The 23992-nt window shown below is 46.9% G+C and overlaps 1 protein-coding gene and 1 long non-coding RNA gene across 12 annotated transcripts in view; one reads left to right on the forward strand and one right to left on the reverse strand.

Annotated features, from left to right (window-relative positions):
- The window catches only part of LOC127063793 (agrin-like), a 235553-nt gene that overhangs the window by 95297 nt on the left and 116264 nt on the right, over positions 1–23992 (reverse strand). For 8 of the 11 annotated variants that reach the window (XM_050993988.1, XM_050993982.1, XM_050993987.1 and 5 more), the window contains one exon: positions 23312–23344. The exons of the other annotated variants lie outside the window; for them this stretch is intronic. In XM_050993988.1, coding sequence (XP_050849945.1) covers positions 23312–23344 — 33 coding nt within the window. The remainder of the gene's footprint in view (positions 1–23311; positions 23345–23992) is intronic. 11 annotated transcript variants of the gene reach the window in all.
- The window catches only part of LOC127063807 (uncharacterized), a 193766-nt gene that overhangs the window by 17287 nt on the left and 152487 nt on the right, over positions 1–23992 (forward strand). The window lies entirely within an intron of this gene.

Here is a 23992-nt window from a genome sequence, read left to right on the forward strand (position 1 = left end):
AAAGGAGCTCGCTCTTACATACTTTTCATATATTCACTCTCCTTTTCCTCCTCTTTCTTTCCTTCGTTTCGCTTTTCCATGTCATTTTTCAAAAGATAGCTTGTTTTTCCAAAAGAGAACGAAAGAAACGAACGGAGTGACTTGGATCGGATAGCAGTCGACGTTTCCGTAATATCGCGCTTTTTAATCGAGACGAGCACGAGTTTTATCGAGATCGTTAGGAACGTTGATCGAAAAACCCATTAACCGTAGCAGTAAAGCATTTCGATTAATTGCAAAGGAATTTGCTTGTTGGGTAAAAAAATATAAATTCGACCGAAGGCACGAGGCAAATGATCTCTCGTGTCTTTTGATTTGCAAATATTCTAGATTTATCCACGTACTCTTTCATCGGGCAAAGTATATGAAAATTGATTTCCATCGTGCTTTGATCTCACGATTTCGAGGATAATCATTTCGCCCTCGTTAACCCCGTAAATGGCGTATGATACGTAAAAGCTATCGCTTCCTCTCGTTTCGCTCGTTCATAGAGGCAAAGAGATTGCTTTTGATCTAGGCATATAACGACATAAAACGAATAGGCCCTGATTTCAATTTGCCGTCTTCTCTCGATACGACTGCATACACTATATTGACTGAAGAAGTGCAGTAATTCATCGGTATAATGCGATTGATTATTGTTAATTCTCTATTAATAGGCGAACTGCGCGCTCGAGGGAGAGAGAGAGAGAGAGAGAGAGCAGAATAGGGAAGAGCGGGTTCGATAGAAGCATTATTACGCTCCTCGGGTTGCGTCTAACACTCGTAGCAACGAGTAATTCGTTTAACCGGTAATAGCTTATGCCTTTGTACCGAATACAAACGCTTCGCGCAACCGATTCGTTCCACTAACATCGACGGCTTCGTTAAAAGCTATGCACCGTCTTCGTTGTTCGGGTCCTTCCCCCATAATTCGGAAACGTCTGCTCGAAATTACAGGGCGAGTTTGGCGACGACAAAGTTGATTCAAAGACGTTCCAACGCGTTGGACAAAGTATCGCTTCGTAATGTCACGCGTTTCGTATCCTCCTTCTCCTAAAGTGCACTCAAACGATAAATATCGATACGACGGTCGAAAATATCCCTTCTCGATTCTACGCCGCGTTTAATCGAACGCGAATTAATAATCACCGCGAATTAAAGGACAATGGAACGGGCTTTTGAACGGCGAGCAAACGAACGTCGAGCTTGTTCGAACGCCGAAATCTCGCTCGTTATTGGATTATAGTCGTTAGATGCGCGATCGTTCTTCCGGAAAAGATGAATTTGGATTCGAGTTTGTTTATACGATTAGCTAATTCGCGCTTCGAGAAAGACCTTTTACTTGGTCAAAGGTCTACTTCGATCTTTTGAACGTAATAACATTTGGCCGATGGACCGTTACTACGTCGTAGCGAGTGGCACGGTAATCGAATCAAACGAAATAACGTGTTAAACCAAAAAATCGAACGCGAGAACGTTTCGTCGAAGGAACGCGCTTCAAATATCGAATATCAGGATCTAAAACGATTATCGTTCGAACGAAGCAAGTATGAAAGAGAATGGTCTATTTGCGTAAAATTCGTCGGATGGATCAAAGGGGAATTCTATTTCTACTTGAATTATCGACGGAAGCTCTCGGCGTTGCAACACGCGTTAAAAGATGCGTCGAATTAATTAGCGTGCCTTATCGTATACTTTCGTAGGATATCGCATACATCGCTGAGTGCCTCTAGAATTTGGTTAACGCGAAAGGAGAAGCGAACTAGCGAGGAGTGCGGCCGGCTGTTTTACGTCACGATCGAAAAGGCTTTTGTGCCAGCGAGCCGGAGACAAAGAGAGGTGATCTTCTAAGAGCGCTTTTCACTACCTTATGAATGGGGAGCCTTAATGGACGGCAATCGCCATTGAGAGCTGATTACAACGCATCTCGATAATCGCAGTCTCCGCTTCTGCTGCACTTTCCAAATGAAAGTAAAGCATCGATACGGCTTTCTTCCTTCTAACGCGATGCTCGATATCGATTCTCCGACATTCGGAGGGGCTTAGAGCTTATTACGCTTTTACCGTGCTTGCTATTTCCAAGCTGCGAGATTTAATTTAATTTTTTTTGCCGTATCCGACGAATCGCGTTGAAACGTCAAGCCTCGGTATCGAATAGAATTATTCGAAAGTCAGACAATTATTGGCATTTTTAACGTTAATCTCGTCGACCGTAGTCGTCCAACTTTTAAAACGTACTACGTACGCGTTAACGTTGTTCGCAAAGTCATGGAAGAGGCAGTGGGAAAGCTTCGGGGTCGTCGGAGTATTTCCTCTTTTCCGCTTGGTTCGTCCATCATCCAAATTGAGTAATAAACTGTGCCTTCTCGGCGGGCGAGCTCTTAAAGCACTTTAAAAGTTAATCCTGGTAGGTGTCGCGAATCTCCGCAGAACGCGGGCCGTTTCTCCTCCTCCTTTTGGCATTCGTCGTTAGGTATCCTTTTACGAGTGGATAGGTGCCTTCTCCTCCTTCCCCATCGGCTACGACCTAGCACAACCCTCACTTTCGCATCCACGTTACAACACGGGTACGTATCTAAGAAGTTCGCGCGAGAAGAGAATCTCTCTGCGGCGAACTGACTGACCTAGCGACGGCGAATCGTTTCTGGAATATTTCGGTCGAGCTCCTACGGACTCGGTCTTCTCTCGCTCTCGAAATTCTTTTCTCTTTTCTTTCTCGCTTCGAGACTTTGCCCTACGTTGTCCTTCTAACGTAATTACGTCTCGTTTCTAAGGAAGAGTTTCCTTCCGGAATAAAAGATCAAAGATTCGTCCTCGTAAGCGTATAGGTTTAGCTTAATTCGTTTAACCGATCGGTTAAATTTTCGTTGTTGCAACGCGAAAAAAAAGAGACAAGAAAAATAACGTCGCGATGGAGAATGGTTCCACGCAAAGTCACGATTCCGTCTCGATCGAATTCGTTCTTTCGAACGTACGGTAAAACACGTAACTCATTTGGGAAATTCATCAAAGTAGGAACTCAAAGGCGCCGACGTTGGAAGATCCTGGATTGAGCGGAAAAACGAGAGTCAACCTCGCGTAGAATAATGCTCAAACGAGTTCTACGCAAACAGCGAGGGGTTGTTTCGCGACGGTCCGAAAGTTACGTCGTATAACGACTTTACGTTCTCCCTACTGTATTTAACCAAGTATTTGAAACTCGAAGATTAAACTTTTTCTCAATCGAGTTCGGCGAGAAAAGTATTCTTGTGTCCTCTCATCTATTAAATTGCGTTTTACGGCGTTTTAAAAAACAAAGTAATATTTCTTTTTTTTTTTTTTACAAGTATTATCATCGACCAAACGCGAACCTGCGTAATCGCGTATGTACCGCGTATCGTGGCGTCGCTAAGATCGAGGAATAAATTTATGCGCGCGAGATAGCACGATGAATCGTATCTCTTATCTTTTTCGAGATCGTTCGACGCGAAACGCCGATGATAGAAAGGTCAACACGGTCGTATCGGTACTGGAATGGCTGTAACATTATCTAAAGATATAAAGAGCCATCGAGGACGCGGTACATAAAAGGAGAGAAAGCGTAAAATTCGTTGGAAGAGAATAGTGTAATACCGTACGCCGAATCGAATAGATGTAATTCCTAATGAAACGGCGGTGTCGGCCATCGGTGCCGACCATCGGTGCCGACCATCGGTGCCGTGTGTACGTTAAATGATTCTGTACTGGTATAGAATAGAGCAAACTTTTCAGTTGATACGCGAGGGTCGATACTGTTGATCGAATAATATTTTGGTACAAATAAATGTTTAAAATTTTTAACCGCGTCATCGTTATTACTCGTGGCAATTACTTTTCACCCTTTGGTCGTTCGAGAAAGCCCTAGTTGTCATAAATTTTCATTGCCTTTATCCCATTAGAACGCTATCGATTTCATATCCTCGATATCCCCCTATGTCGGATCGCTCATGCATTAATTCCTTTAAACGTTATTATTCCGAAAGCAAAGCTCCACTCGTTGCAGTTTTAGTTATTCCGTTACTAATCTTCCTAAAAAAATTCGAAATCGTTCGACGTGCTGGGGAGAGAGAGAGAATTCAGCAGAAATATTTCTACTTTAGCAATAAAGAGGTAAATCCTTTCTTTGAACGCAGCTATTATCGATAAATTCGCTTGTATCGAATGTAGCTGGTATTGAAATTCAAAGCATTACTATAATTAACTATGTAATCTTTGCCGGCGAGTAATGGCATCGATGAAATTTCAACGACAGATAGGACGCAATCCTCTTTGAACGACATCTCGGAACTTTGGGGAGAGTTTCGCGACGAATGTTGCGCGCTGTTCGACAATCGGATCGTGTTATTCGCCCGGACGCTCCAAGTAACTATCGTATCTCTCGTGTACGAGACGATGGAGTAAGAGAAACTTTCAAAGACTTCCAAGATCGGCGAACGACACGCGAGGATCCTTCTCGAATAATTCGACGAACGGCGATTATCCCTGCGCGTTTTCGAGACTTTAAGGCTTGCGCACCGTCGATTCTAGTGGTTTACTTAGCGTAATTTCACTCGAGAGTTTACGCCGTCGCGAGAGAGACCTTGCATGAATTTACCATTCCACATCCTCCCGGAGAATAGAAATCGCGAGAGACGAGAGAGCCAAAGAGAAATAAGGAGGGAAGTAAAAATAAGATAGCGAGGAAAGGCAAAAGGAGGAAGGGAGTCCCGAAGTTTATTAAGATTAAGGACTTTATTCCTAGTAATACCAACGGATCCTTGCCCGTCCTACAAAAAGTTGAAAAGGAAGCTCAAAGCTCTCGTACGTTTTCTGCGAAACACTCGACTCGCTCCGGTAATTATTATGTCAGAATTGGGATTATTAAAATGGAAATGAAACACCGGAATACGGATAAGTATTAACTAAGAAACGACAACGAGGGACAATATGGAATCTTCGTCGGTCCCTTTCGGAGATTTTTCTTCGCTCAAGGCACCCCGAAAAGAGGATATAATTTTCGTTAACTTTTTTCGTCGTTCCTTCGAAAAACGAGTAGAAGAAAAAAGATTTCCTTCCGAATTTCGTTTTTCTTCCTCATTTTTTTTTTCGTCCTCGAAGAATCAAAAGAGAGATCTCGCGTTCGAAGACAAGACGGAGATATCGTCGGTAACTACTATCACAGGTGGTATTTATCAGAATTTAGTAGAGGTATGGTTCAACATTAACCCATCCGCCGAGCCATTTTCAGAAGGTGGCTCGATTCGAGGTCGTAACCAGCATGGACTTCCTACGAAAGCTCGTTCCTCGGCCATTCTCGGATAATTGTGATACACGACGGTCTTCTCTCTTTCATGGAAGTTATCGTACGGCGAAACGGTCCTTCCAAAACCTGTACTTACGCTCCTTACCTCTGAAACGTACGGTCGAAAAGATCACAAAAGATGTTTTTCGATTCTTCAAGTTCACTACTTATTTCATCCTTACCTTCTCATAAACGAAGAATCGTTTTGCCACGCTAGTAAATATCGCGTTATAATCGACCGATGGTCCCCTTCGAAAAGAGCTTCCTCGATCTTTTCCCGTACGACGCGTGCACGTATGCGACGCTAAAACGCATATGAACTTGCGTACGAACTTTTCAAACATTCGATAAATTTTCTCTTTGAGCATCGAGGCACTTTGCGTTTCGATAAATGAAGGCGAGCTGTTTGTTAAAAGTATAAGAGGTTATTGATCGAGAAGAGAGAGAGAGAGAGAGAGAGAGAGGCTTTATCGATAGGATATTAATCGTTTTACGAGCAGGATTTTCAATCGGAGAAATTCTTCTTTTAACGAGAGTCCTTGTAGAGTCACTGGAAAAGAAACGATCTGACTCTTGCGGTTGAATATTTTTAATAAGTACGAACGATCAATAAATTTTCATAAAAGTAGCCAACATCGGACTCGGGGAATCTTTGTAGCAATTAGTTATTGGCCGGGGGCAAGATCCTTTGTTTTTCGTTAGGGAAAATGCGACGCGACGGTATTCTCGGACGATGGAATTACTTCGACGGGCAAATCCATCCTTTAATTTTCTATCCGAAACTTCGATACTCCTGGCAACATTTTAATCTCGACGCGAGCTCTCTAGCGTACGGGAAAACTTTGAACAAGTTTGGCGCGGTATAACCGCGATTTCTGCCTCCAGCCAAGTTCACCAACCGCCGTTGACTTTTTTCGTTAATAAAGGTAATAACGAAGATACGTGCTTACCTTTCCTAACCGTGAAACCCTCTATCCGGAGTCTGCTTAAACGTTATCTAAGTAACGCGAACGCGAAGGAAGGATCATTGTGTTTTTTCTTTTTTTTTTCTTCTTCTTTTTCGTTTTTTCTTTTTTTCTCGCGCTTAGAAACTTTTAAATCCTCCTGATTTTCCCTGCAATCGTAAAACTCGAAATACTGGAAAGGGCGTGATAGGAAGCATACGTCGAAACGAGGTACTCGGTTAAGCGAAATCGACGAGTAGTCGAATAGAAACGAATCTCCTCGGACGAATCGATCGTCTACTTTAGTATCCTAGAAACGAGAAACACGAAACCAAATTCCGATGTTATCAATTCCGACCTTATCAAGGGGCATAACGTTTAAACGTTCACGGAGTTTTCGTCGAAGCGACAACGGTGTGCTCGGCAGATGTATTTTCCAAAGAGAGATGAAAGTTCGAACGTATAACGCTGGTGATTCCGTGCATGGCCCTTGCTAATCCGCTTTGTACTTCCAGTTTACGCGTCTATCCTCTAATGCGCTTTTTATTAGAGCGTTAGTGCGACATTTCCTACCGAAATTATAAATTAAATTCCGTCTGTTTGGCGAGCCAACCCGAAACTTGCCACTTAGCCTCTTCTGGGACGACATTACGCACGTGTGCCCATAGCGCTCCTTTGAATTACCAGAATACCCGGTTTCTCTCTCTCTCTCTCACACACACACGCGCGCGCGCGATCGTTTCTATTTTATGTAATTCCCTCTTGTCGTTACTTTTTCGATATATAACGCGACAACGGTACGAGAACAATTTGAGCGGCGCGATATGCGAGGAACAATCGGGATAAGGAATTTGACGAGAATTTAAAATTACGTCCGCGGCACGGAATACGTCGCGGAATTTCTAGCTGTGAACAGTTTGTTCGCATCGATCGCATCGTTTATCGTCCATACGAAATTACGCGTTTTATACGGTCAAAGTTGCCATTAATAATAGCCAGGCTATGAAGTTTCACTCACCTACCCGACATTAGGAACGACATGTTTTTTCGCGTTCCAAAATAATGAATTACATATAACAAAGAGCGTAGCGTTGCAGGGTAATCCAAGCTCTCATCGTGGTGCGTACGTCAGGAAATATTTTTACGCGTTCCACCAAAATTGTTGGCTGTTAGGGGAGACGCTATTACGATGCATTCGCGTCCAATTTATATTCTCGTAACGCTTTAAGTTACGAGCATTTTTCAACATTAGCCCGAACGGACGGGTGTTCGCGCAGCGGTGTAAAATACGAACGAACGTAAGAGCGTTTTCGACGAATTATTCGTTCCTGATTGTCGCTCGCTCGGTCGCTCGGTCGATCGATCGATCGGTCGATCGATAGATAGATAGATAGACGACACCCGAATATATCTCGCGTCTCCAAACGTATCTCCTCGCACGGACGATGGTCGGGCTACTTGCCATTTCCGAAAGCACGCTGCAACGGTTACGACCGACGCGCACGGAACTTGGTTTTCGCGCCGCCCTCAAACTTCCCCTTTCGAAGACAAAAGTTCCCTATCCGAAATTAGGTCGAGCCTCTGACGTAATGAAGGGACGAATCCTGTGGCGGTTGCCGGAGTGCCGCAAAGTGGTTTTCAAAGTAACGCTTCAAGTTTGACCCTTTTAAATGCATTAGAATTTCTGTTCCGCGACGACGCGTACCACTCTGCCAACTGGAAACGTTGAAAATTCGTCCGCAGGGAGTGTAAATGTTTCGCGACAAAAGGAACAAGGATAAGGGACGTAAAGTAAAATAAAGGACTGGTCGGAATAGCGCGGAGGGGTGGGGGGAAGGGAAAGGAAAAAAGGAAAGAGAAACGGTCGAAAACTGATGCGAACGAGCGTAGGATCGGACGTAAAAGGCAGACGCGCGAGGAGAGGCCGAGTCTACATGCGGATTTTCCACTTCACGGTATTATTGCGCCTAGGCATTTCGGGGCTTCTGGCATTGATCTCTCGTGATGAATGACGCGGCCGATCGGAACTGCACGTTCCTCGCAGAATCGAACTGATTGATACGTCGTACGATTTCGAAAATCACTCCGTTCATTTTTTGGATCATTAGGCGAATAGAAAGCTGCTAGCGCCGTTGAATCGTTTAGCCGAAAATGCCAAACGCTTCGAATATTTTTCGAGGATCATTGTGCTCCCCGAATGGACAATTTTCCGTCTTTCAGCAAATTCGCGTTCGATCGTACGAATGAGATAAATCAACATCGATATCTTCTTTGTCTTTTTTCTTCCTTCTTCCCATGGGAATAACGGAGGGCTCGATCTCATCTCGTAAATCATTGCGCTCGAAACGAGCCTGGGACGACTATAAATAAACAACTCATTTCTATCGGCTATAATTCCAGTTTCTAGAGCCATCCCCCCGACCGTGCGACCTCCATCCACCGCTCTCGTTATTCAAAGTCTTCGATCTATCGAGGCACACGGCGCGCGCGAGTGTAAAAAACGAGACCTCTCGGTTTCGATGGCCGAATATAAAGGACGACGTAGATACGTAAAGGGATTTAAATGTAAAATTATTCCCGGTGCTTCCGCCAGGCGCGTTCGCATCGGACGACATTTTCATGCAGAGTACAACGCGAGCGAGGAGGTCGTTAAAGGTGCTCCTTTCCCCCGTTCGCTCTCTTTCTTATTCGCGATCGAGCTCGCGGCTCCCTCGAAGAAGAATATTCTCCAAAGAAATGCCCATTCGAGAGATCGCGAAGGCGTCGTCGAACAGCGCGGAGCGTCCATTTTACGATATCCAACCGAGGCGTACGTTCGCGTGCGTTCCCTTTCGGGCTTCGAGAACTCGGGCATAATTCGCCACCGCCTCGTACTCGGGGCTTGGATTTATCGAAAGATCGTTCCGCTCGGAACGTTTGTCGAACGACGAAACGCCAAAGCAGAGAAGAGCACCGACTCGAACCTCGACGAGTGGATCGAGGGTGTAAGACCGCGCGTCGTTTCGTAGAAAAGGAACGGGCGATATCGCGTTGCCGGTTATATCGACTCGCAAAACGGACGAGAAGACGGGGTAGACGGTGGGGGAAGAAAACGGGATAGGAAAGACAGAGGGGAAAGACGCAGTCAATATTTGCATGCTGCAGGGTGGCCGGAAGTGCACTCCAGCGACGGAGACAAGAACCTAGTACCTGGCCGACCACTTTCCAACCAAGTCGGACCCCTCAGCCCCAGGGGCTCCGTTCCCGACCATAAGACACCCCACTCGGTGCGCCCGCTACGAGCATGCCGGTCGTCGAGGGTCGCCCTTTCGAGGGCCCTTCTCTCGTCGAAGCCGCAGAGTTGCATCTCGCAAGATTTTGTCCCTCTTTCGCTCGCGCACGCGCGCTCCTCTCTCGGCGTAGACCCGGCTACGTCGCCGGGTCGCCTCTCGAGATCATTTTCCGATGACGATGCGCGAGATAATTATTTCTTGCCGGTAATCAAGTGCCCCCGCGAGTCTTCCCTTCGAAGCAGCCTTCGGCGCGATATCTCTCGTCTCTTTCCATCGCCGCGCAATCGATTTCAGAATTTTCTCTTAAACCCCGTCGGCCGATCCTAGATAATTTTCGAAGTAAAAAAGTCGACGAGCGCGACCGCTGACAACGTCGTCGTCGTCGTCGCCGCGCGCGATAATACCGAAGAGTTTACTTCGTACCTGTTTCGATAGAAACGTTAATGCAAATTTTACCGTACACGCGCGAAAAATATCGTCTTTACTCGTCTCGGCGGCGGCTGTAATCCAAAGCATGAATTTTTTAAGATTCCTCGTCGTACGTTGCAAGGATAAATCGTCCTCGCATAAATCAGAGGACGCGGGTGCCGACCGCGGCAACTGCAACGGCAACCCGCGCATTTTCTTATTCATTATTACGCGTATTCACGACGGAATGCGAAATTATGCATGATGCTTGGATAACTCGTCTTGACTCGCGCGCGAATTAGGAAGAGCAAACGTGCGAAATAATAAATCGAGCGAAGGGACGACCTCGTGCCGTCGAATAAATTCGAAAAATTGTCTTCACCGAGACGAACGATACTCTTGTACGGGAATAAAATTACAAACGTGTTTCGGCGAGTCGTCCTGCTCTCTCTTCTTCCTTCTTTCGTCGAGATAATCGTAAGATCCCGAATCGTCGTCCCATCGCATATTTCCGCGTCGAAGGATCTCCATGCGTCCGACGTCGCATATCGGCATACTCTTAGAGCTCTCTCGTCTCGTCAGGGTCTCGCGCTCGAAAGGCTATATCGGAGGAGGAAAATTCGTCGAGGAGACGAACGTCGGAACGCTGCTGTCGCGTAGTCGTTCCATAACGTGCTCTCTCGTCCGGAGTTCGACCGCGCACCGCGCACCTGCAGCTACGACATTTGGAATTGTTCGAGTCGTAAAAATCCCCGAGCGCTGTGTACGGACGATGATGCCCGTTTCGCGTTTCGCGTTTTCGATACGTACGCTGGCACGTACGCAAGTATCTCGAAACTCGAAACGATCGCGTCGTCGCACCGTGCGGGAGGAAACTTTTCACGATCTCTAGAGGGAGTCGTACGGGACAGGGAGAAACGGAGGGAAATAGAGGTTGCGAGATGGCATACCTACTCGTTCCATGCAAATTCGATTCCCAAGTTCTCTGGTAGCGCGGGACGTTGGCAGCGGAGTGCCGGTGGTCAACGGAACGGCACGGCGTCGAGCCACACCTACGAGTGTACGTGGATAATATCCGAATCGTAGTACGCGCCGAATTCTAGCGCGAACTGTTTGAAATTCAGCGAATAAGCGGCGAGCCGGGCCCGTCTCGACCGAGAGCCCCGTGTCTGCGCTCCGGCTACGACGTATAACCGACGACGACGACGAAAAGGGACGAGATCTCGAGAGGCGCCAACCCGACCAGAACCAAATCGAAAACTCGATTTACCCTCCCGCGTAAGGTCGTGTCGCCTTCTGCAAAATTTCGCGCCTTGCCTTCGTCGTCGTCGAGCAAGCGCGGCAAAAGAAAGAAAATCGTCGCAGTGGAATTTGGTCGAGAGAGCGTACTCCATGAATCTTTTATCCATCGGCTCGACGTTTATTCGGCGCTCCGCCGAACTTTACGTATATTTACGATAATCTCGAACGAAAGAAAAGGACGAAGATCTTGACGAGAGAAAAGATTTACGATACGCGCCGCCACGCTTTCTTAGGAGTCTATTAAGCAAGTTTACATTAAACTTTAACATGCCGCTTTATAAATCTTTCCTATTTGCAATTTAATACGAACTTGATATTCTCTCCGTGAGAGTTCGCTACGGTTAAGAGAGTCTACTCCGTACCGAACGCGTACCTACATCTATTTAAATATAATGAGGAGGGAAAAAAAAGAGAAGTTCGCGACCTACCTTCCTGAGCCAACTTTCGTACTTTCCTAGGGTCTTGCGCGTATCTCGATTCTCTCGGATAGGGGAGCTCATGAATGGCGAATGCAAATTGGCGGGGTAAGTTGGGTGCATCGACGATAAGGGCACAGTCGGTAAAGTAAGGATCGTTCGTGGCACGCAAGAAAATAGTTTCTTTTCTTGGAAACGATTAGCGGGTAAGGTACACTCGAACGTTAGTGCTCGGACGCAAAAACGTCGAACGTATTTCCGCTCCTTTTAATGGATTAGCAGCTTCTCAAACGTCGACCCGGTGATCCGGGCCAAATGAAAAATTATCCGACGCGGCGACGGTTTGACTCGTCCGGAGACGATTTCAGTCTCGGCTTGAGACGACTCGGTTACGCGCGATCGGACGACGTAAGTCGCAACCTCCCGTCTACCGTTTTATACGAGCTTAGGCGAGATCGCGGCGTTCGTATCGTACGCCTCGTACGCGCCGGCAAGGATCCACCGAGTAAATCCGAGCGCCTGGAGCGGACGCGTCATTTCCATATAGATTCTACGAGAAGCCCTCAACGTGGAATGGCCGACCGAGAGACCTCTTGCCGATGGAGTCTTTCATCCGGCAGAGGTATTTTGTTTTTACCGTCGACGATCGAGAGCGCTCTAAAAAGGAACAAAAATACCGAAGCAAGAAGAAACTCGATACCCAATGCTACTCCTCGCGTCTACCACCACGACGTTTACATCGAAATTTCGTAATCCCTTGAGATAACGAACGTTTCGCGAACGAACGGTTAATGCTAGTAATTTAATAACTTTATCGCTAGTTTAAATTGGAATAGTCAAATTTCTCGAATCGAAACAAAATTTATTTCAACGATTTATTACGACTCTTGGTTGGTCGGGTCATAAGTTAATCAAAGTATGAACGGTCTGAGAAAGCGAATATCCGCGTTACGACCTTAAGGCCGCGTCGAACGGTAAGAAAAGAGAACTGCTTTAGCTTCCAAGGACGACGCGACGCGTATGAAACGAGCCCTTCGGAAGTTTTCCAAAAATGCCGACAGAAGTGGTTCCACGATCGCCATTATCGATTCTTTTCACTTTTTTTTTTTTTTTTACCTCCGGTCTCATTTTTATTCCATTTGTTTTTCTCGTCGTCTTTAAACGTTCAGCCGAGGAGACTCGAGCGAGAGACAATGAAAAGCAACGCATAGAGAGGGGGAGAAAAGAAAATAAGAAGAACGACTACGAAATGACACCAAATAACAGCATCGTACCGTGAGTAATATTCGCCGCCGCGCTTTTCCGCGGTTGTAAATTCGCTAGAATTTATCGCTCTGTACCGGGAAACATAATAAATAGAAGACGAGGGAGGAAGTTGGGCCGGATCCGTTCATGAGTTTTTTGACGAGCGAGCCGGATCGTCGACGAAGCAGTTTGCTTTTTGCGATTTGGCATAAACGTTATGAAAACGGAATAAGAGAGAAGGGCGAGTGAAAGGATTAACGTTCGCTCGAACGAAGGTTGCAATTTTCTACGATTCTCTTTGTTGATAAATTCGACGGAACGTATCAAAATCATAAAAACGGAGAGATAAAGAAGAAACGTACGATCCGTGATTATCGGCTTAATTAAAAAGCAAAAAAAAAGAACGGCTACCTCTCGATACGATGCCTGACGAGAGAACGGACTTTTGTTCGATCGTGCGGTCGAGAGATCGAGTTTCCGAACGTCGGAATCGATCGACGCTTAAGGACGAAGGGCGAGTAACGTCGAGTATCATCGGCGCGTACGCGCGATTTCGAGTACGCGTGCGAGCTCTGCCCCGAGCGTTCGCTAATTGTATAGTTCCCTTTATAATTGGCCGCATGCGCGCGAGGACAAAGCAGAAGCACGTTGCGGTGCGTTGCGTTGCCTCGCCTGCTGATGACACTCGAGAAGGGGAGAGAGAGAGATGGGGAGTCGGTCCTGCATTTCGAAAGGACCGCCGACGAACGAGCCCGCTTCGACTTAAACGATACCGACGGTCCTTTCGCTCGGCAAGCTCCTCCGTGCCTTTGCGGATCGTCTATTTTACTAAACGAGTTGCTTCTTGCCGGCTACAAAGATATTACCTACGACGTCTACTTTTATTTTTGGACGCGACACGAATGCGGAAGATACGATTAAGGAACGTTAAATAGGGGTTAAGAAGCGGAGAATGATCTAATGAAAGACAAAAATAAGAAGATACGATTTAATCGTATTTCTCGACGGCAAATTACCCTTCCGTAATCGAGTCATCGTAGTTGGTACATGCGCGATCGTCGGATTCGAAGGATTCGTTCGAGTTCAATCGGAGACAATGTACAATCACGAGACCCAAAGGAGTAGTCGTGTAGGAAGGAAAGGACGAGCAACCGAGAGAGTAAATCGCTCGAAAACGTTATTCGATTAAACCGTTCGATGTCGCGTTACTTCGAAAATGAACGTCGGAACCATATCGAGAACTCTGTTGTTAATCGAGTTACTCTTTGAATTATCGAATCGAGTTTGCTGCGAATAAACTCGAACAAAGACGCGAAACGGAAAGCCGAGGTTTCGAAATCGAAAGGAAAAATCGTACGACCGTTCTCGAATATTTCTCTCCGTCTTACGAGAAACTAGGCCGATCGATCGTTCCAAGAGCGCATTTTTTCCCGCGCTACGATCGCGTTGCACGCGAAATCCACCCCGATCGTCGTTACGAGGAGCGATCGATGAGAAACAAGGACCGTTTCCATCGGCTCTCGTTCGATGAAAAGAGGAACGAATTAACGTTTCCGATGGTTTCGACCCCGGCGATAAAAGTATTTCCTTTCTCCGTGCGGTAATATTTTAGTAAGGTATAACTCGTTGGCTTACTCGTAACTTTGAACGAGCTTGATACGAGGGACGGCGGAGCGGCGAAAAAGAGCGTTCTTACGGATAGCTGCGCGAGGTATACCTACACCAGACCATAAATACTAAAGCGTCGTCGCTCGAATCGTTTCTGTGACTGCGTTCGAACAATACATCCGATCTGTGGACCATTTCTCCAGGGTTAGGAAGCGCGAGCATCGACTCGAAAACCCTATTCAATTATCTCGGCCGAGTAGACCGGCTTGTCTCACCGCGGCCGACCTGCCGCTGTGCGAATACCCCAGGACGCGCTACGATATTTGAACGGACTTAATTATTACACGTAGATATATCCTACGTATGCCACGGCCCGGAGTAGAACGGGCAAATCTGTCAGACGTCCGGACTGTGGAGATACGTCCGCTCGTATCTGTTTCTCCGATCGTTTCGTAATTGACAATTAACTTTGCGAGATCTTAGCTAAAATTTCGAGCGTTGCCTCTGTCGGAGAGTAGCTGTCGAGGATCGAGAATCGAATAAAATTTCCTATATATTTTCAGGGCCGATGTTATCGACTTATTAAATTCGTTTGGACGAGTCTTTCTAACGACTCGTCCAATTGGATGATACGACGGCTTTGCGCGGCTTTGCGCGGCTTCGCCGGCGGCGAACTCGAAACGATTTAATTTAAGTTAAAGGTAAAACTAAGCGAACCGAGGCGAACTATCGCCGCCGCTTACCCCTCGTTTCGACGTACCGTCGTAAATGCCACCCGCGTAACGGCTCGGAGGGGGGGGGGGGGGGGCACGAATCCCGAACGTGCGTTTCAACGAAATCTGGAAAGAATATAACGATAAACCGGGAAAAACTAATCGCGCATCGTCCTAAAAGACCATAATTTCTGGTTGACGGGTTTACGACGATTGCGGGATTCTCCGGTGCTTTCCACGATGTTCGATAATTCGGAAGAACAGCGAACGAGCTCGGGGACGGTTCGTCCTCGCGCGTACTCCTTCCTAATTTTACAGGAAAAGTTTTAACGGCTATTTTATATAGAACGACGAGCCGTCGTTTCCGTCGCCCCTCTTCGGAATCATCCGCTCCGAGGAGAAGGATCGCGTAGAAAACGACGCGACGTAAAAGCGAAACCATCTGGTTACGCCGACGTTCGGTACTCTTATCGCTTTCGAGTTTTCTTTTAAATCTCGTTCGTATTTCGCCCGTTTCAAAATATCGTATCTCGTAACATGAAGATTTTCTGTCGTAAGATTTTACTTAGAGTTCGCGAAATGCCATCAAAAATTTTATCGCTCGATATAATTACGAAACCATTGTAATGAGAGTAATAAGGCATTGATATCGAGTAACGAGGTACGATTGTTAAAGACAGTTTCGTAATTGAGCGGGAGCGCGCGGTATAATGTTCCGCGAAATAGCGCTTAAAACTTTGAAGTCGACGGAACTCGTCGTCGTCGTCGTCGTCGTCGTCGTCGTATCGCGGCAAACGCGTCCTTCGGTTATTAAACCGGCTTTAAAGGTTTTCGCGTAAATGGGAAGTATTTCGATTTCGTATTGTGGCAAAGTCGTCAATCTGAAAAAGCTTCGAAGCGGTTTCCAACGTGCGATTGTAGGTAGTAACGTTGCCGCGTTAGAATTAAACGCGTCGTAATCGTTACCTCCTCGTTGATTCCCTTAATTTCGTTAGGCGTAAACGACTCTGGGAAAGTCATCAATCATGCGACGATGAAAAAGCAAAGGTACCGGGGTGACCGTCGGGGATCGCGTCTCCGTACTCGCGAAACGTGTTTACGTGTGTGAGAGAGGTCGCGACGCGACGGCAGGACACAATGGAAAGTTCGCCCTATTGTGGCGAACGCCTTGTTGGACAACATTCGCCGGAAATAAAGGGTAGCTAGGAGCCGGTGCTCGCGCCATCGGTCATGGCTTCGCTTCTGCGCCGTCGAGAAAAAGACGGAAGGGAGAAAAAGGGTTAAACTCGGCCCAGATACTACCATCCAACTCTCCTCCACCGAGCGGGCACGGCTTTTCTCAGGCACAGCCAACTTTTCTTTGTTCGGAAGCCGAATAGTCGACTCGTCCTAGCCCCAAGCTCCGTCTCCGTTCTTCTCCGGCCGAGGCGAGCGCCGATCCTGAGGCGTCCGACAAACGGAGTGTTAGCGTGGGAGAGCGAGAGAGAGAGAGAGAGAGACAATAGCGCGACTCCGAGCAAAAAGCTGGAAAGCTCTGTGCCGCCGTCGGAGTTGGGTACTCCTTTCGAGCGTTCTACGTCGTCCGAGAAATTTCTCCTTTCGCGCAAAGGACTTTACCTCGATGAAGGGTCTTGTCGCGCGAATGGAAGCTAACGATCGTACGATCGAATCGGCAACGATTAATTTTTTAGCCTCTCTGGGTTAACATGTACGCGCACGGAAGGAGAGAGGAGGGGGAAATGGACGAATATAGAAGTTTCCTCGATTTTCTCAATTTTCGTCGCAAGTGCACTCGAAGCGTAGCACGAACGGAATAACGTCGTCGAGAGTCTTAAATCTCGGAACTCTGGATTCGCTTCGCGATGTCCTCGAATATCTACTCAAGAGAAGAGAACTCGGAGATGGAGTGTACATATAAATCGAGCAACTTAAGCCGGAATAATAGACTATCGATTCTTCTCGTGGAGCGAGGAGCAGCGCGCGACGCTTTCGAACCTTTCTCGCCTTCCCTCGCCTTTATTTACGGCAAAATTAATCGAAAGTCTTTTTCGTCCTGTCGAACGAGTTACGAGAGAAAAAAGGTGGCGGAGGAGCGTTAGCGCGCGGGGGTGGCATGGAGCGGCACTCGAAGACAAGGAAAGGTTTCCTAAACTTTTCCCATTGTCGCCAACAAATGGACGCTCGTCGAAGCACGTTCTCTTTGGCAAACGAACGGCGCCGCGGGGGCGAACTGAAATTTCGCGCTCGTTTCTCAACTTGACGGCCTCCGAGGCACTCTAGGTCTTAGGCGTTTGTTCAACAAACGCATGCAAAGCGCGCCATTAGTTACGGCTAAAGTTTGTAATATACGATCGAGTGTATTGCACGCTCGACGTAATAAGGCTGTAGTTCGAAAGGAGAAACTTGGACGGACCTGAATTCTCTCGCTGCGCCTACGACACAATGTCATACCGGTTCGAATTAGCCCCCGTGGCCGGGAGAAGTACGGCGGTTAAAGATGCCGACGGTGGTGATTACGAAACTCGTCCATTCGTTTATGTAAGAAAACTCGGTACCGCAACGTCGCGTTACACTCGCGAAACTTCGATCGAATCGACGAAAAAAATATTCTACGAAGATCCTTCGAAACTCTTGAAACTCGTCTTTATTCTTCACGGAATCGGGGCGATCGACGAGATACGAAATAAGAGCGCGTCCTTTCGCAGAAGCGAGACAAACTCTACGACGAATAATACGTAAATTTATTCGTGCCTAACGCCTCATTAAAGTTTACGCGATGGTTTACAAACGTATGCGCCGTGTCGTGCGATTTCAAATATTCGAAGGATCTTTCCCCGCGAAACTATTGCCGGTAGTAGGCTCCGAGGTTAGACGCGAGTTAAACGGTGCGTTCGACTCGAGTCGCGAACGGAATCGTGTAGCGACGAATCGACGACGTATACCTTCGCCGAACGAATTTGGTTCGGTCTGCTATCGACGAAAACGATTTGTCCATATCGATGAATTTTTCGATTTCTATCAAGCTCTTATTACGTCGATGTTATCAAAGTTTTAAGCAGAACCAAGTGGCAAAGTTCGAGAAATCGTACGATTATCTTTCTAGATCGCGGATGTTCTTCTCGTTTCGTACCGGCTCTGGATAAAAAAAAAAAGTTCTCGTTCGAAGATCGAAGGATAACTCGGTTGGTCGTCCGCGGCCTTTGTCCATTTCAATGATCGCTTCTTACGTTTCTCGGATAGAAAGCGATCAACGGATCTCTCGTGCTTCGGGCTAGGTTTAAATTCGAGGAGATTGGAAACGGAACGTGAGCCGTTTTTCGTCTCGCCTTCTCTTAACTCTCTTTTCCTCGAAATATCGCGGATCCGCAGCTAGAGAAACGAAACTAGGCTTCTCCGTTTCTTTCTCTTAGATATTTGATTTCTTTTCCTTTCTTTTTTTCTTTAAATAAATTTAAAACGCACGAAAAAGATGCATTTTTTAAAACGAAAAATCGTATTAAGGGACACGTAGGTACGTACGTACGTACTTCGTTCGTCGTGAAATCTATGGAAGAGGAGAAAGAGAGATAAAGCGACGGATCGATCGAACGTTCTTGATCAAAATCACGAGTCGCTCGATCCCGTTTCTAGGAAAAAATTGCATTACATGGCTATCCATTCCAATGGGACAAAAGTGGGAAGATTGAGATTGGAGCGAACGGTGGATATAAGAGAAGGGATAGATACTCCCCTACCAGGGTATCTCAATCTCTTATGGAGTTCTAAATCTAGTCGATAAGTTTTGCGGTCTATCGACGAGCTAACGATTTATTTCGTACATTTGGAGTAATTTATATCGCGCCGCGGCGGAAATCTTATCGGATGTCTCTGCGCGTCGCTTTTTTATGGTCAAGAAAATATTCTGATAAAGCGAATTATTAAAAGGCTTGGTAATTGTTTGACAAGTCGTTCGTGACTCGTTTAAATATTTCCGAAAACAATAGCAAGACGTCGAGTTGGTAGTCGTTGCGGAAATCTTTACGGAGAACAAGGAATGGAAGGTGCGGGAAAGTGGAAAGAAACTTTCCGAGGTGGAGACAAAAGTTTTCGACTCGAAAGAGAGAGGGAGAGAGAGAGAGAGAGAGAGAGAAATGTATCGTGTCGTTCGAGGAAACTCGCAAGTTCAAAATTGACAATGGAGTTGCCGAATACACCTCGGCGGAAATCACAAGGAGAAGAGGGCGCAGTCAGGCTTGCGAGGCGGCGGTAGACGTTGCGGTAATTCCGGACGCGATCTAACCACGGCACGTTGGTATTACTACCGGGCGTACCAACCACCGTCGTCCGATATCGTCGTCGACGGAGACGCCGTCGTAGTTGAGACGCCCTCCCTATCCTGGAACAGGGTATATACCCGCTATTGTCTGTATCTCCGTACGTACACCCACGCAGAGCTACAGACTACGGAGTTAGGTCCGTGTACGTCGAAGAGGAGCGTTAAACTGAAAAGAGACGCATCGAACGACGCGCTTCGGCTCGATTACCGGCTGCGAATTGAATTAAACTATGATCGGTTAAATTTGACAAAGAGGAAGAGAAAGAGATAAGAAACCGGAAAGGTGGAAGTTAACCGTCGAAGGTAAAGGAGGGCGAGAGGGAGAGGGCTCGACGAAGCTACCGTTCGTTCGAAGGCTCTGTCGGAGCGATCCACGTGGTCTTGGTAAATCCGATAGAACGTCGTCCGAGCACAGCGGCAAGACGTATTTAAAAATCTTTCGAGAGCTCGAGGCAGACGTTTATATTTTCGAGCCTTTACGAATCTCCGTCGCTTGGTTCTTCTTCTCGAATCCGTCGAACGCGCGCGAGCACGTCGTCACGGCTAAGCGTTTCTTCTACGTCGTATAGCATTCGTTCGCTCTCGTCTGTGCGATCGGGTTCGTAAAAATGCGTTCGGCGCACGTTTCCGTTCGTTTCCAGACGATACGGACGATGCGCTTTGTTGCGCCCGGGGGTACGATAATTCAGCAGAAAAACCGTGAAACGTTTGTTCGAGCGGCATTAATTCCAAAACTGTCGGCCGTTTCTGGCAAATCTGCATAAAAGCTTGGCGTAGCACTCGATAATTCGACCGATACACGCGCGTCCTCCTACCCCGACAGCTTCCCCGCGTTTCGAGTTTGTACCATGGCCCGCACAAACCCCCTCTCACCCTTCTCTCTCACCTCTGCGCCTTTTCTCCATCTACGTCGTTTGGAATACGCGGTGATTATCCCTTGTTTCGTTCTAACCCCTCGAGTTTTGCCAACAAATTTCGCGCTATCTACCGAAACGAAACGTTTCAAGATACGATGATAAATAATCATCGATGACGTACTCGAATCCGTCTCTACGCGGCGGACTTCAAAGCTGGTAGGAAAATTCCGTCGCGTCGGAAAGAAAAAAGGAGTAAGGCGCCCTTTATGCCTTTCCGCGAATCGTCGACTCGCACATTCGTACGTCGTCGGCGACGGCGGTGTTTGCGAGCTTTCGAAAAAAAGTAAAAAGTGAAAGAGAAGACGGAAAGGGAAAAAGAAAAGCAACGGTTTCGCGTGACTCGTCGCCCGGTGTAGCCCACACCGTTCGTTTGTTTTAATTTCCAGCCTTCTAATTAAACCGCGACCACCAAAAAAGGAAAACTACGGAGAAATCTTTTTTCTTTCTCGTTTTTTTCCTTTTTCCGTTTTTTCCTTTTTCCTTTTTTTCCCCGGCATATTCCTCGTACGCGAGCGCGCGACGGCCTCGGGAGAGGGCTAAAAGGGAAAGAGGAAGGGTCGATACGTGCACGCCGCGGAAGAAGATTGTAACGGGTCGCGCCTCTCGCTAAATTAACCCGATCGCAAATGTTCTTTCGCGTGCCGATCGTACAATTAGCGAATTTTTTCCTACCCCCGAACGGACGGGCAGAATGCGAACGATTCAAACTCGGCTAATCCCAGAAACGTTTTGGACGAATATCGTAAAGAACGAGGTTCGATCCTTCTTCCTTTCGAGCAATCGGAAAATCGTTCGCTCGCGTTCCTACGCGAATCTTCTTTCCATCCCTTTCCCCCTCCCCTGGCCTCTCTTCTCCTTCGTTTCATTTCAGCTTCCCATTTCGTGCGCGATGTAGATTGAAAAAGCGGCCACATTATAAATAATTTAAATGCATTGCTTTTCGGGAGAAAAAAAGTGGTTGGAAACTGAAGCGACGGCAGACGGTACGTTCGTCCGCGGCTTTTTTAAAACGTCCGGTCAAGAAGGAAAAAGACGGACGGACGGTGAAACGGAGAGAAAGGGACGGAGAAGGGAAGAGGATAAATGAGGAGAGGTAGACGCGGTCGATAGATTCGCGCTTAACGAATTCGCGAAGGATTTTTATGTGTTTATTTATACGTACGCCGATTTAATTTTTTCCTCGACTGACATTTTTTTTATTGTCTATTTTGAGAATCAAAAAATCGAAGGTCGTTCCGCCGTACTACGGTAACGACAAAACGAATTTGGAACTTTTACAAAATCGAGTCTCTCGTGCCGATACCTCGGACCGTCCACTGGCAATATACCGCGCTTTTTCATTTTCCTTTATTTTTTCACCGAACGTAATCGGCAAATGAGATCACACATCGCCGATGGCCAGACAGATATATCTCTATCCGAGCCCGCTGCAATTTCGCGTCCTCGAATTTTTCTTGGAATCGCGGACGAACGTATTTTTTCAGGATAATCCGATCGATCTGAAATTCTAATACGTTTTACGTTCGACGCTGAACGCATCATACGCATATATATGTATATACGCGAATCGTTGGAAGACGGATGCGAGACGTTGAGATATATAATCGACGGTCAAAGTTTAATTTCGTCGTCGGCGCTCGTACGCAACGCTCATTTGATTAGTCGAGGGTAGATAGATACGTAAATGTTTCCTTAGATACGATCGGGCCGAGAAAGCTATCAAAATGTTACATCGCTCTCGTTCGACCGTACCTAGGTCCGCTTCGAGCCAATAAGTAATTCTTCGCTGGGACAATTCGATTGTCCTCGAGCAACGAAGTTCATTAACGAAGTACCGAGAGCGAAATGACAAACTCGTTATAACTCGTAAATGGTCCTGCTGTTTTCGACGGACGATGAAATTCGATCGACGAGGCGAACGTTTGCCGACGGAAAATAGCCGGCAGAATTTTCTGTCGGTTTCTTCGTCGAATCACGGAACGAGGGCCGTCGCCGATCGACTCGCGCGTGGTAGACTCGACTTGCTCGCAGACGTAGCGCGGCACATAGGCCGGTCGCTTTTCTCGCGCCTCCCTCGCGTTCGAATTTCCAAGAGATAGTATCCCCTGGTATAGACTGCCGTCGCTGATACCGCTACCCGATCGTTCTCTTTTCTTCGCCTAATACGCGCTCGAAGGTAATAGGATAGTCGTAGGATATAGATGCTTCTACCATCGAGACTTTCAGGATTACTACTGTGTAGAGCCTAATCAGCAAGATTGCCTGCAATTTGCCGTCCTTATCTCGGTACATCCCGTTTCCCGAGCAAACCCCTCCGTACTATCCAGTTCTCTCGGTCGACTTCTACCCTATCCAGCGAGTCTAGCCTTCCAGAAACGATGGCTCCTCGTGAAAGACCATCTTTACGCGCCAGCGGAGAAGGGCTTTTCGAAATAATATCTCCTCGTTTTTCGTCTCCTGGACTCCTCCTCCCGTCCATCTAGGATAAAAATCCGATTCGTTCTGCTTGCCTCGAAGCGAAATCGGAGCCGGTTTAGCTTTTGTCTACTTAATTGCGTTACACCGAACTAAATTACGTATCCCTTATGGCGCGTGGGACGACAGCGCGAGAGGGACTGAGAAGAAAGGAAGAGCGAGAAAAAGACGTTGTTCGGACTCTCTCTCTCTCTCTCCCTCTCCCTTTTTCGTTCGTCTGGCTCTCCCAGCCCCTCTGAGCTAGAAACGAGAAGCTGGAAAATGAGATAGCGGAGGCAAAGAGAAGAATTAGAGAAAGAGAGTAGGCTTACGAGCGATCAAGCGTAAGCCAAATAAGTAAAAACGTAAGTAAAATCAAGTTAGATGTGACACTCACCGGCGTTATTACTGGCGAAATTTAGATCCTTACCTAGAACAGAAGAAGCACAAAGAGACACGTTAGTGAGGTATAAAACGGGATAGACGATAATCCTCCCGATATCTCGCATGCATACTTATCATAACGTAACATTGCGTTCAGACATTGATTTTGGATTATACATATGTACGTGCCGGGTGGATCCGCCGGCGGCGGATGTGCCGGCGAAGAGATAATACTTGACGTAATTAATTAATTCCTGAACGCGGACTACAAATTTACACGTGCCCGAAAGCCGTTGGAAATCGAAGGAGGGAGAATACTCGAGCCGTCCTAATCTACACGATCTAATGCCCGAAAATTTAAGCGCGCTCTTACGGTCCTATTAAAGCACATCATTTTCCGAAAGCCTCGAGGTTGTTTGCGCGAAATTTGACGTGGTACGTTTCGCAGCGTTAACGAAGTTTCGTCATCGAAGTTCCGTCATCGATGCCACAGGATTATAGTCCTCGCGACTATCGGATTCTCTTCTAATTTCTTTTATTTCTCCCGTAGCAACGTTGCAGCGACCCTACGATCCGTCGTATTCGCGAATTATCCTCGTTACCTAGAAAATGCGAGCGGTTGCCGTTTGTTTACGTTCTCGTTGAAATTCTTCGGAGAGCTAGACGTAGGTACACCTACGTTCTACCGAAGGAG

Source organism: Vespula vulgaris, chromosome 5 (genome assembly GCF_905475345.1).
Source record: "Vespula vulgaris chromosome 5, iyVesVulg1.1, whole genome shotgun sequence".
In the NCBI taxonomy this organism is placed as follows: Eukaryota; Metazoa; Arthropoda; class Insecta; order Hymenoptera; family Vespidae; genus Vespula; species Vespula vulgaris.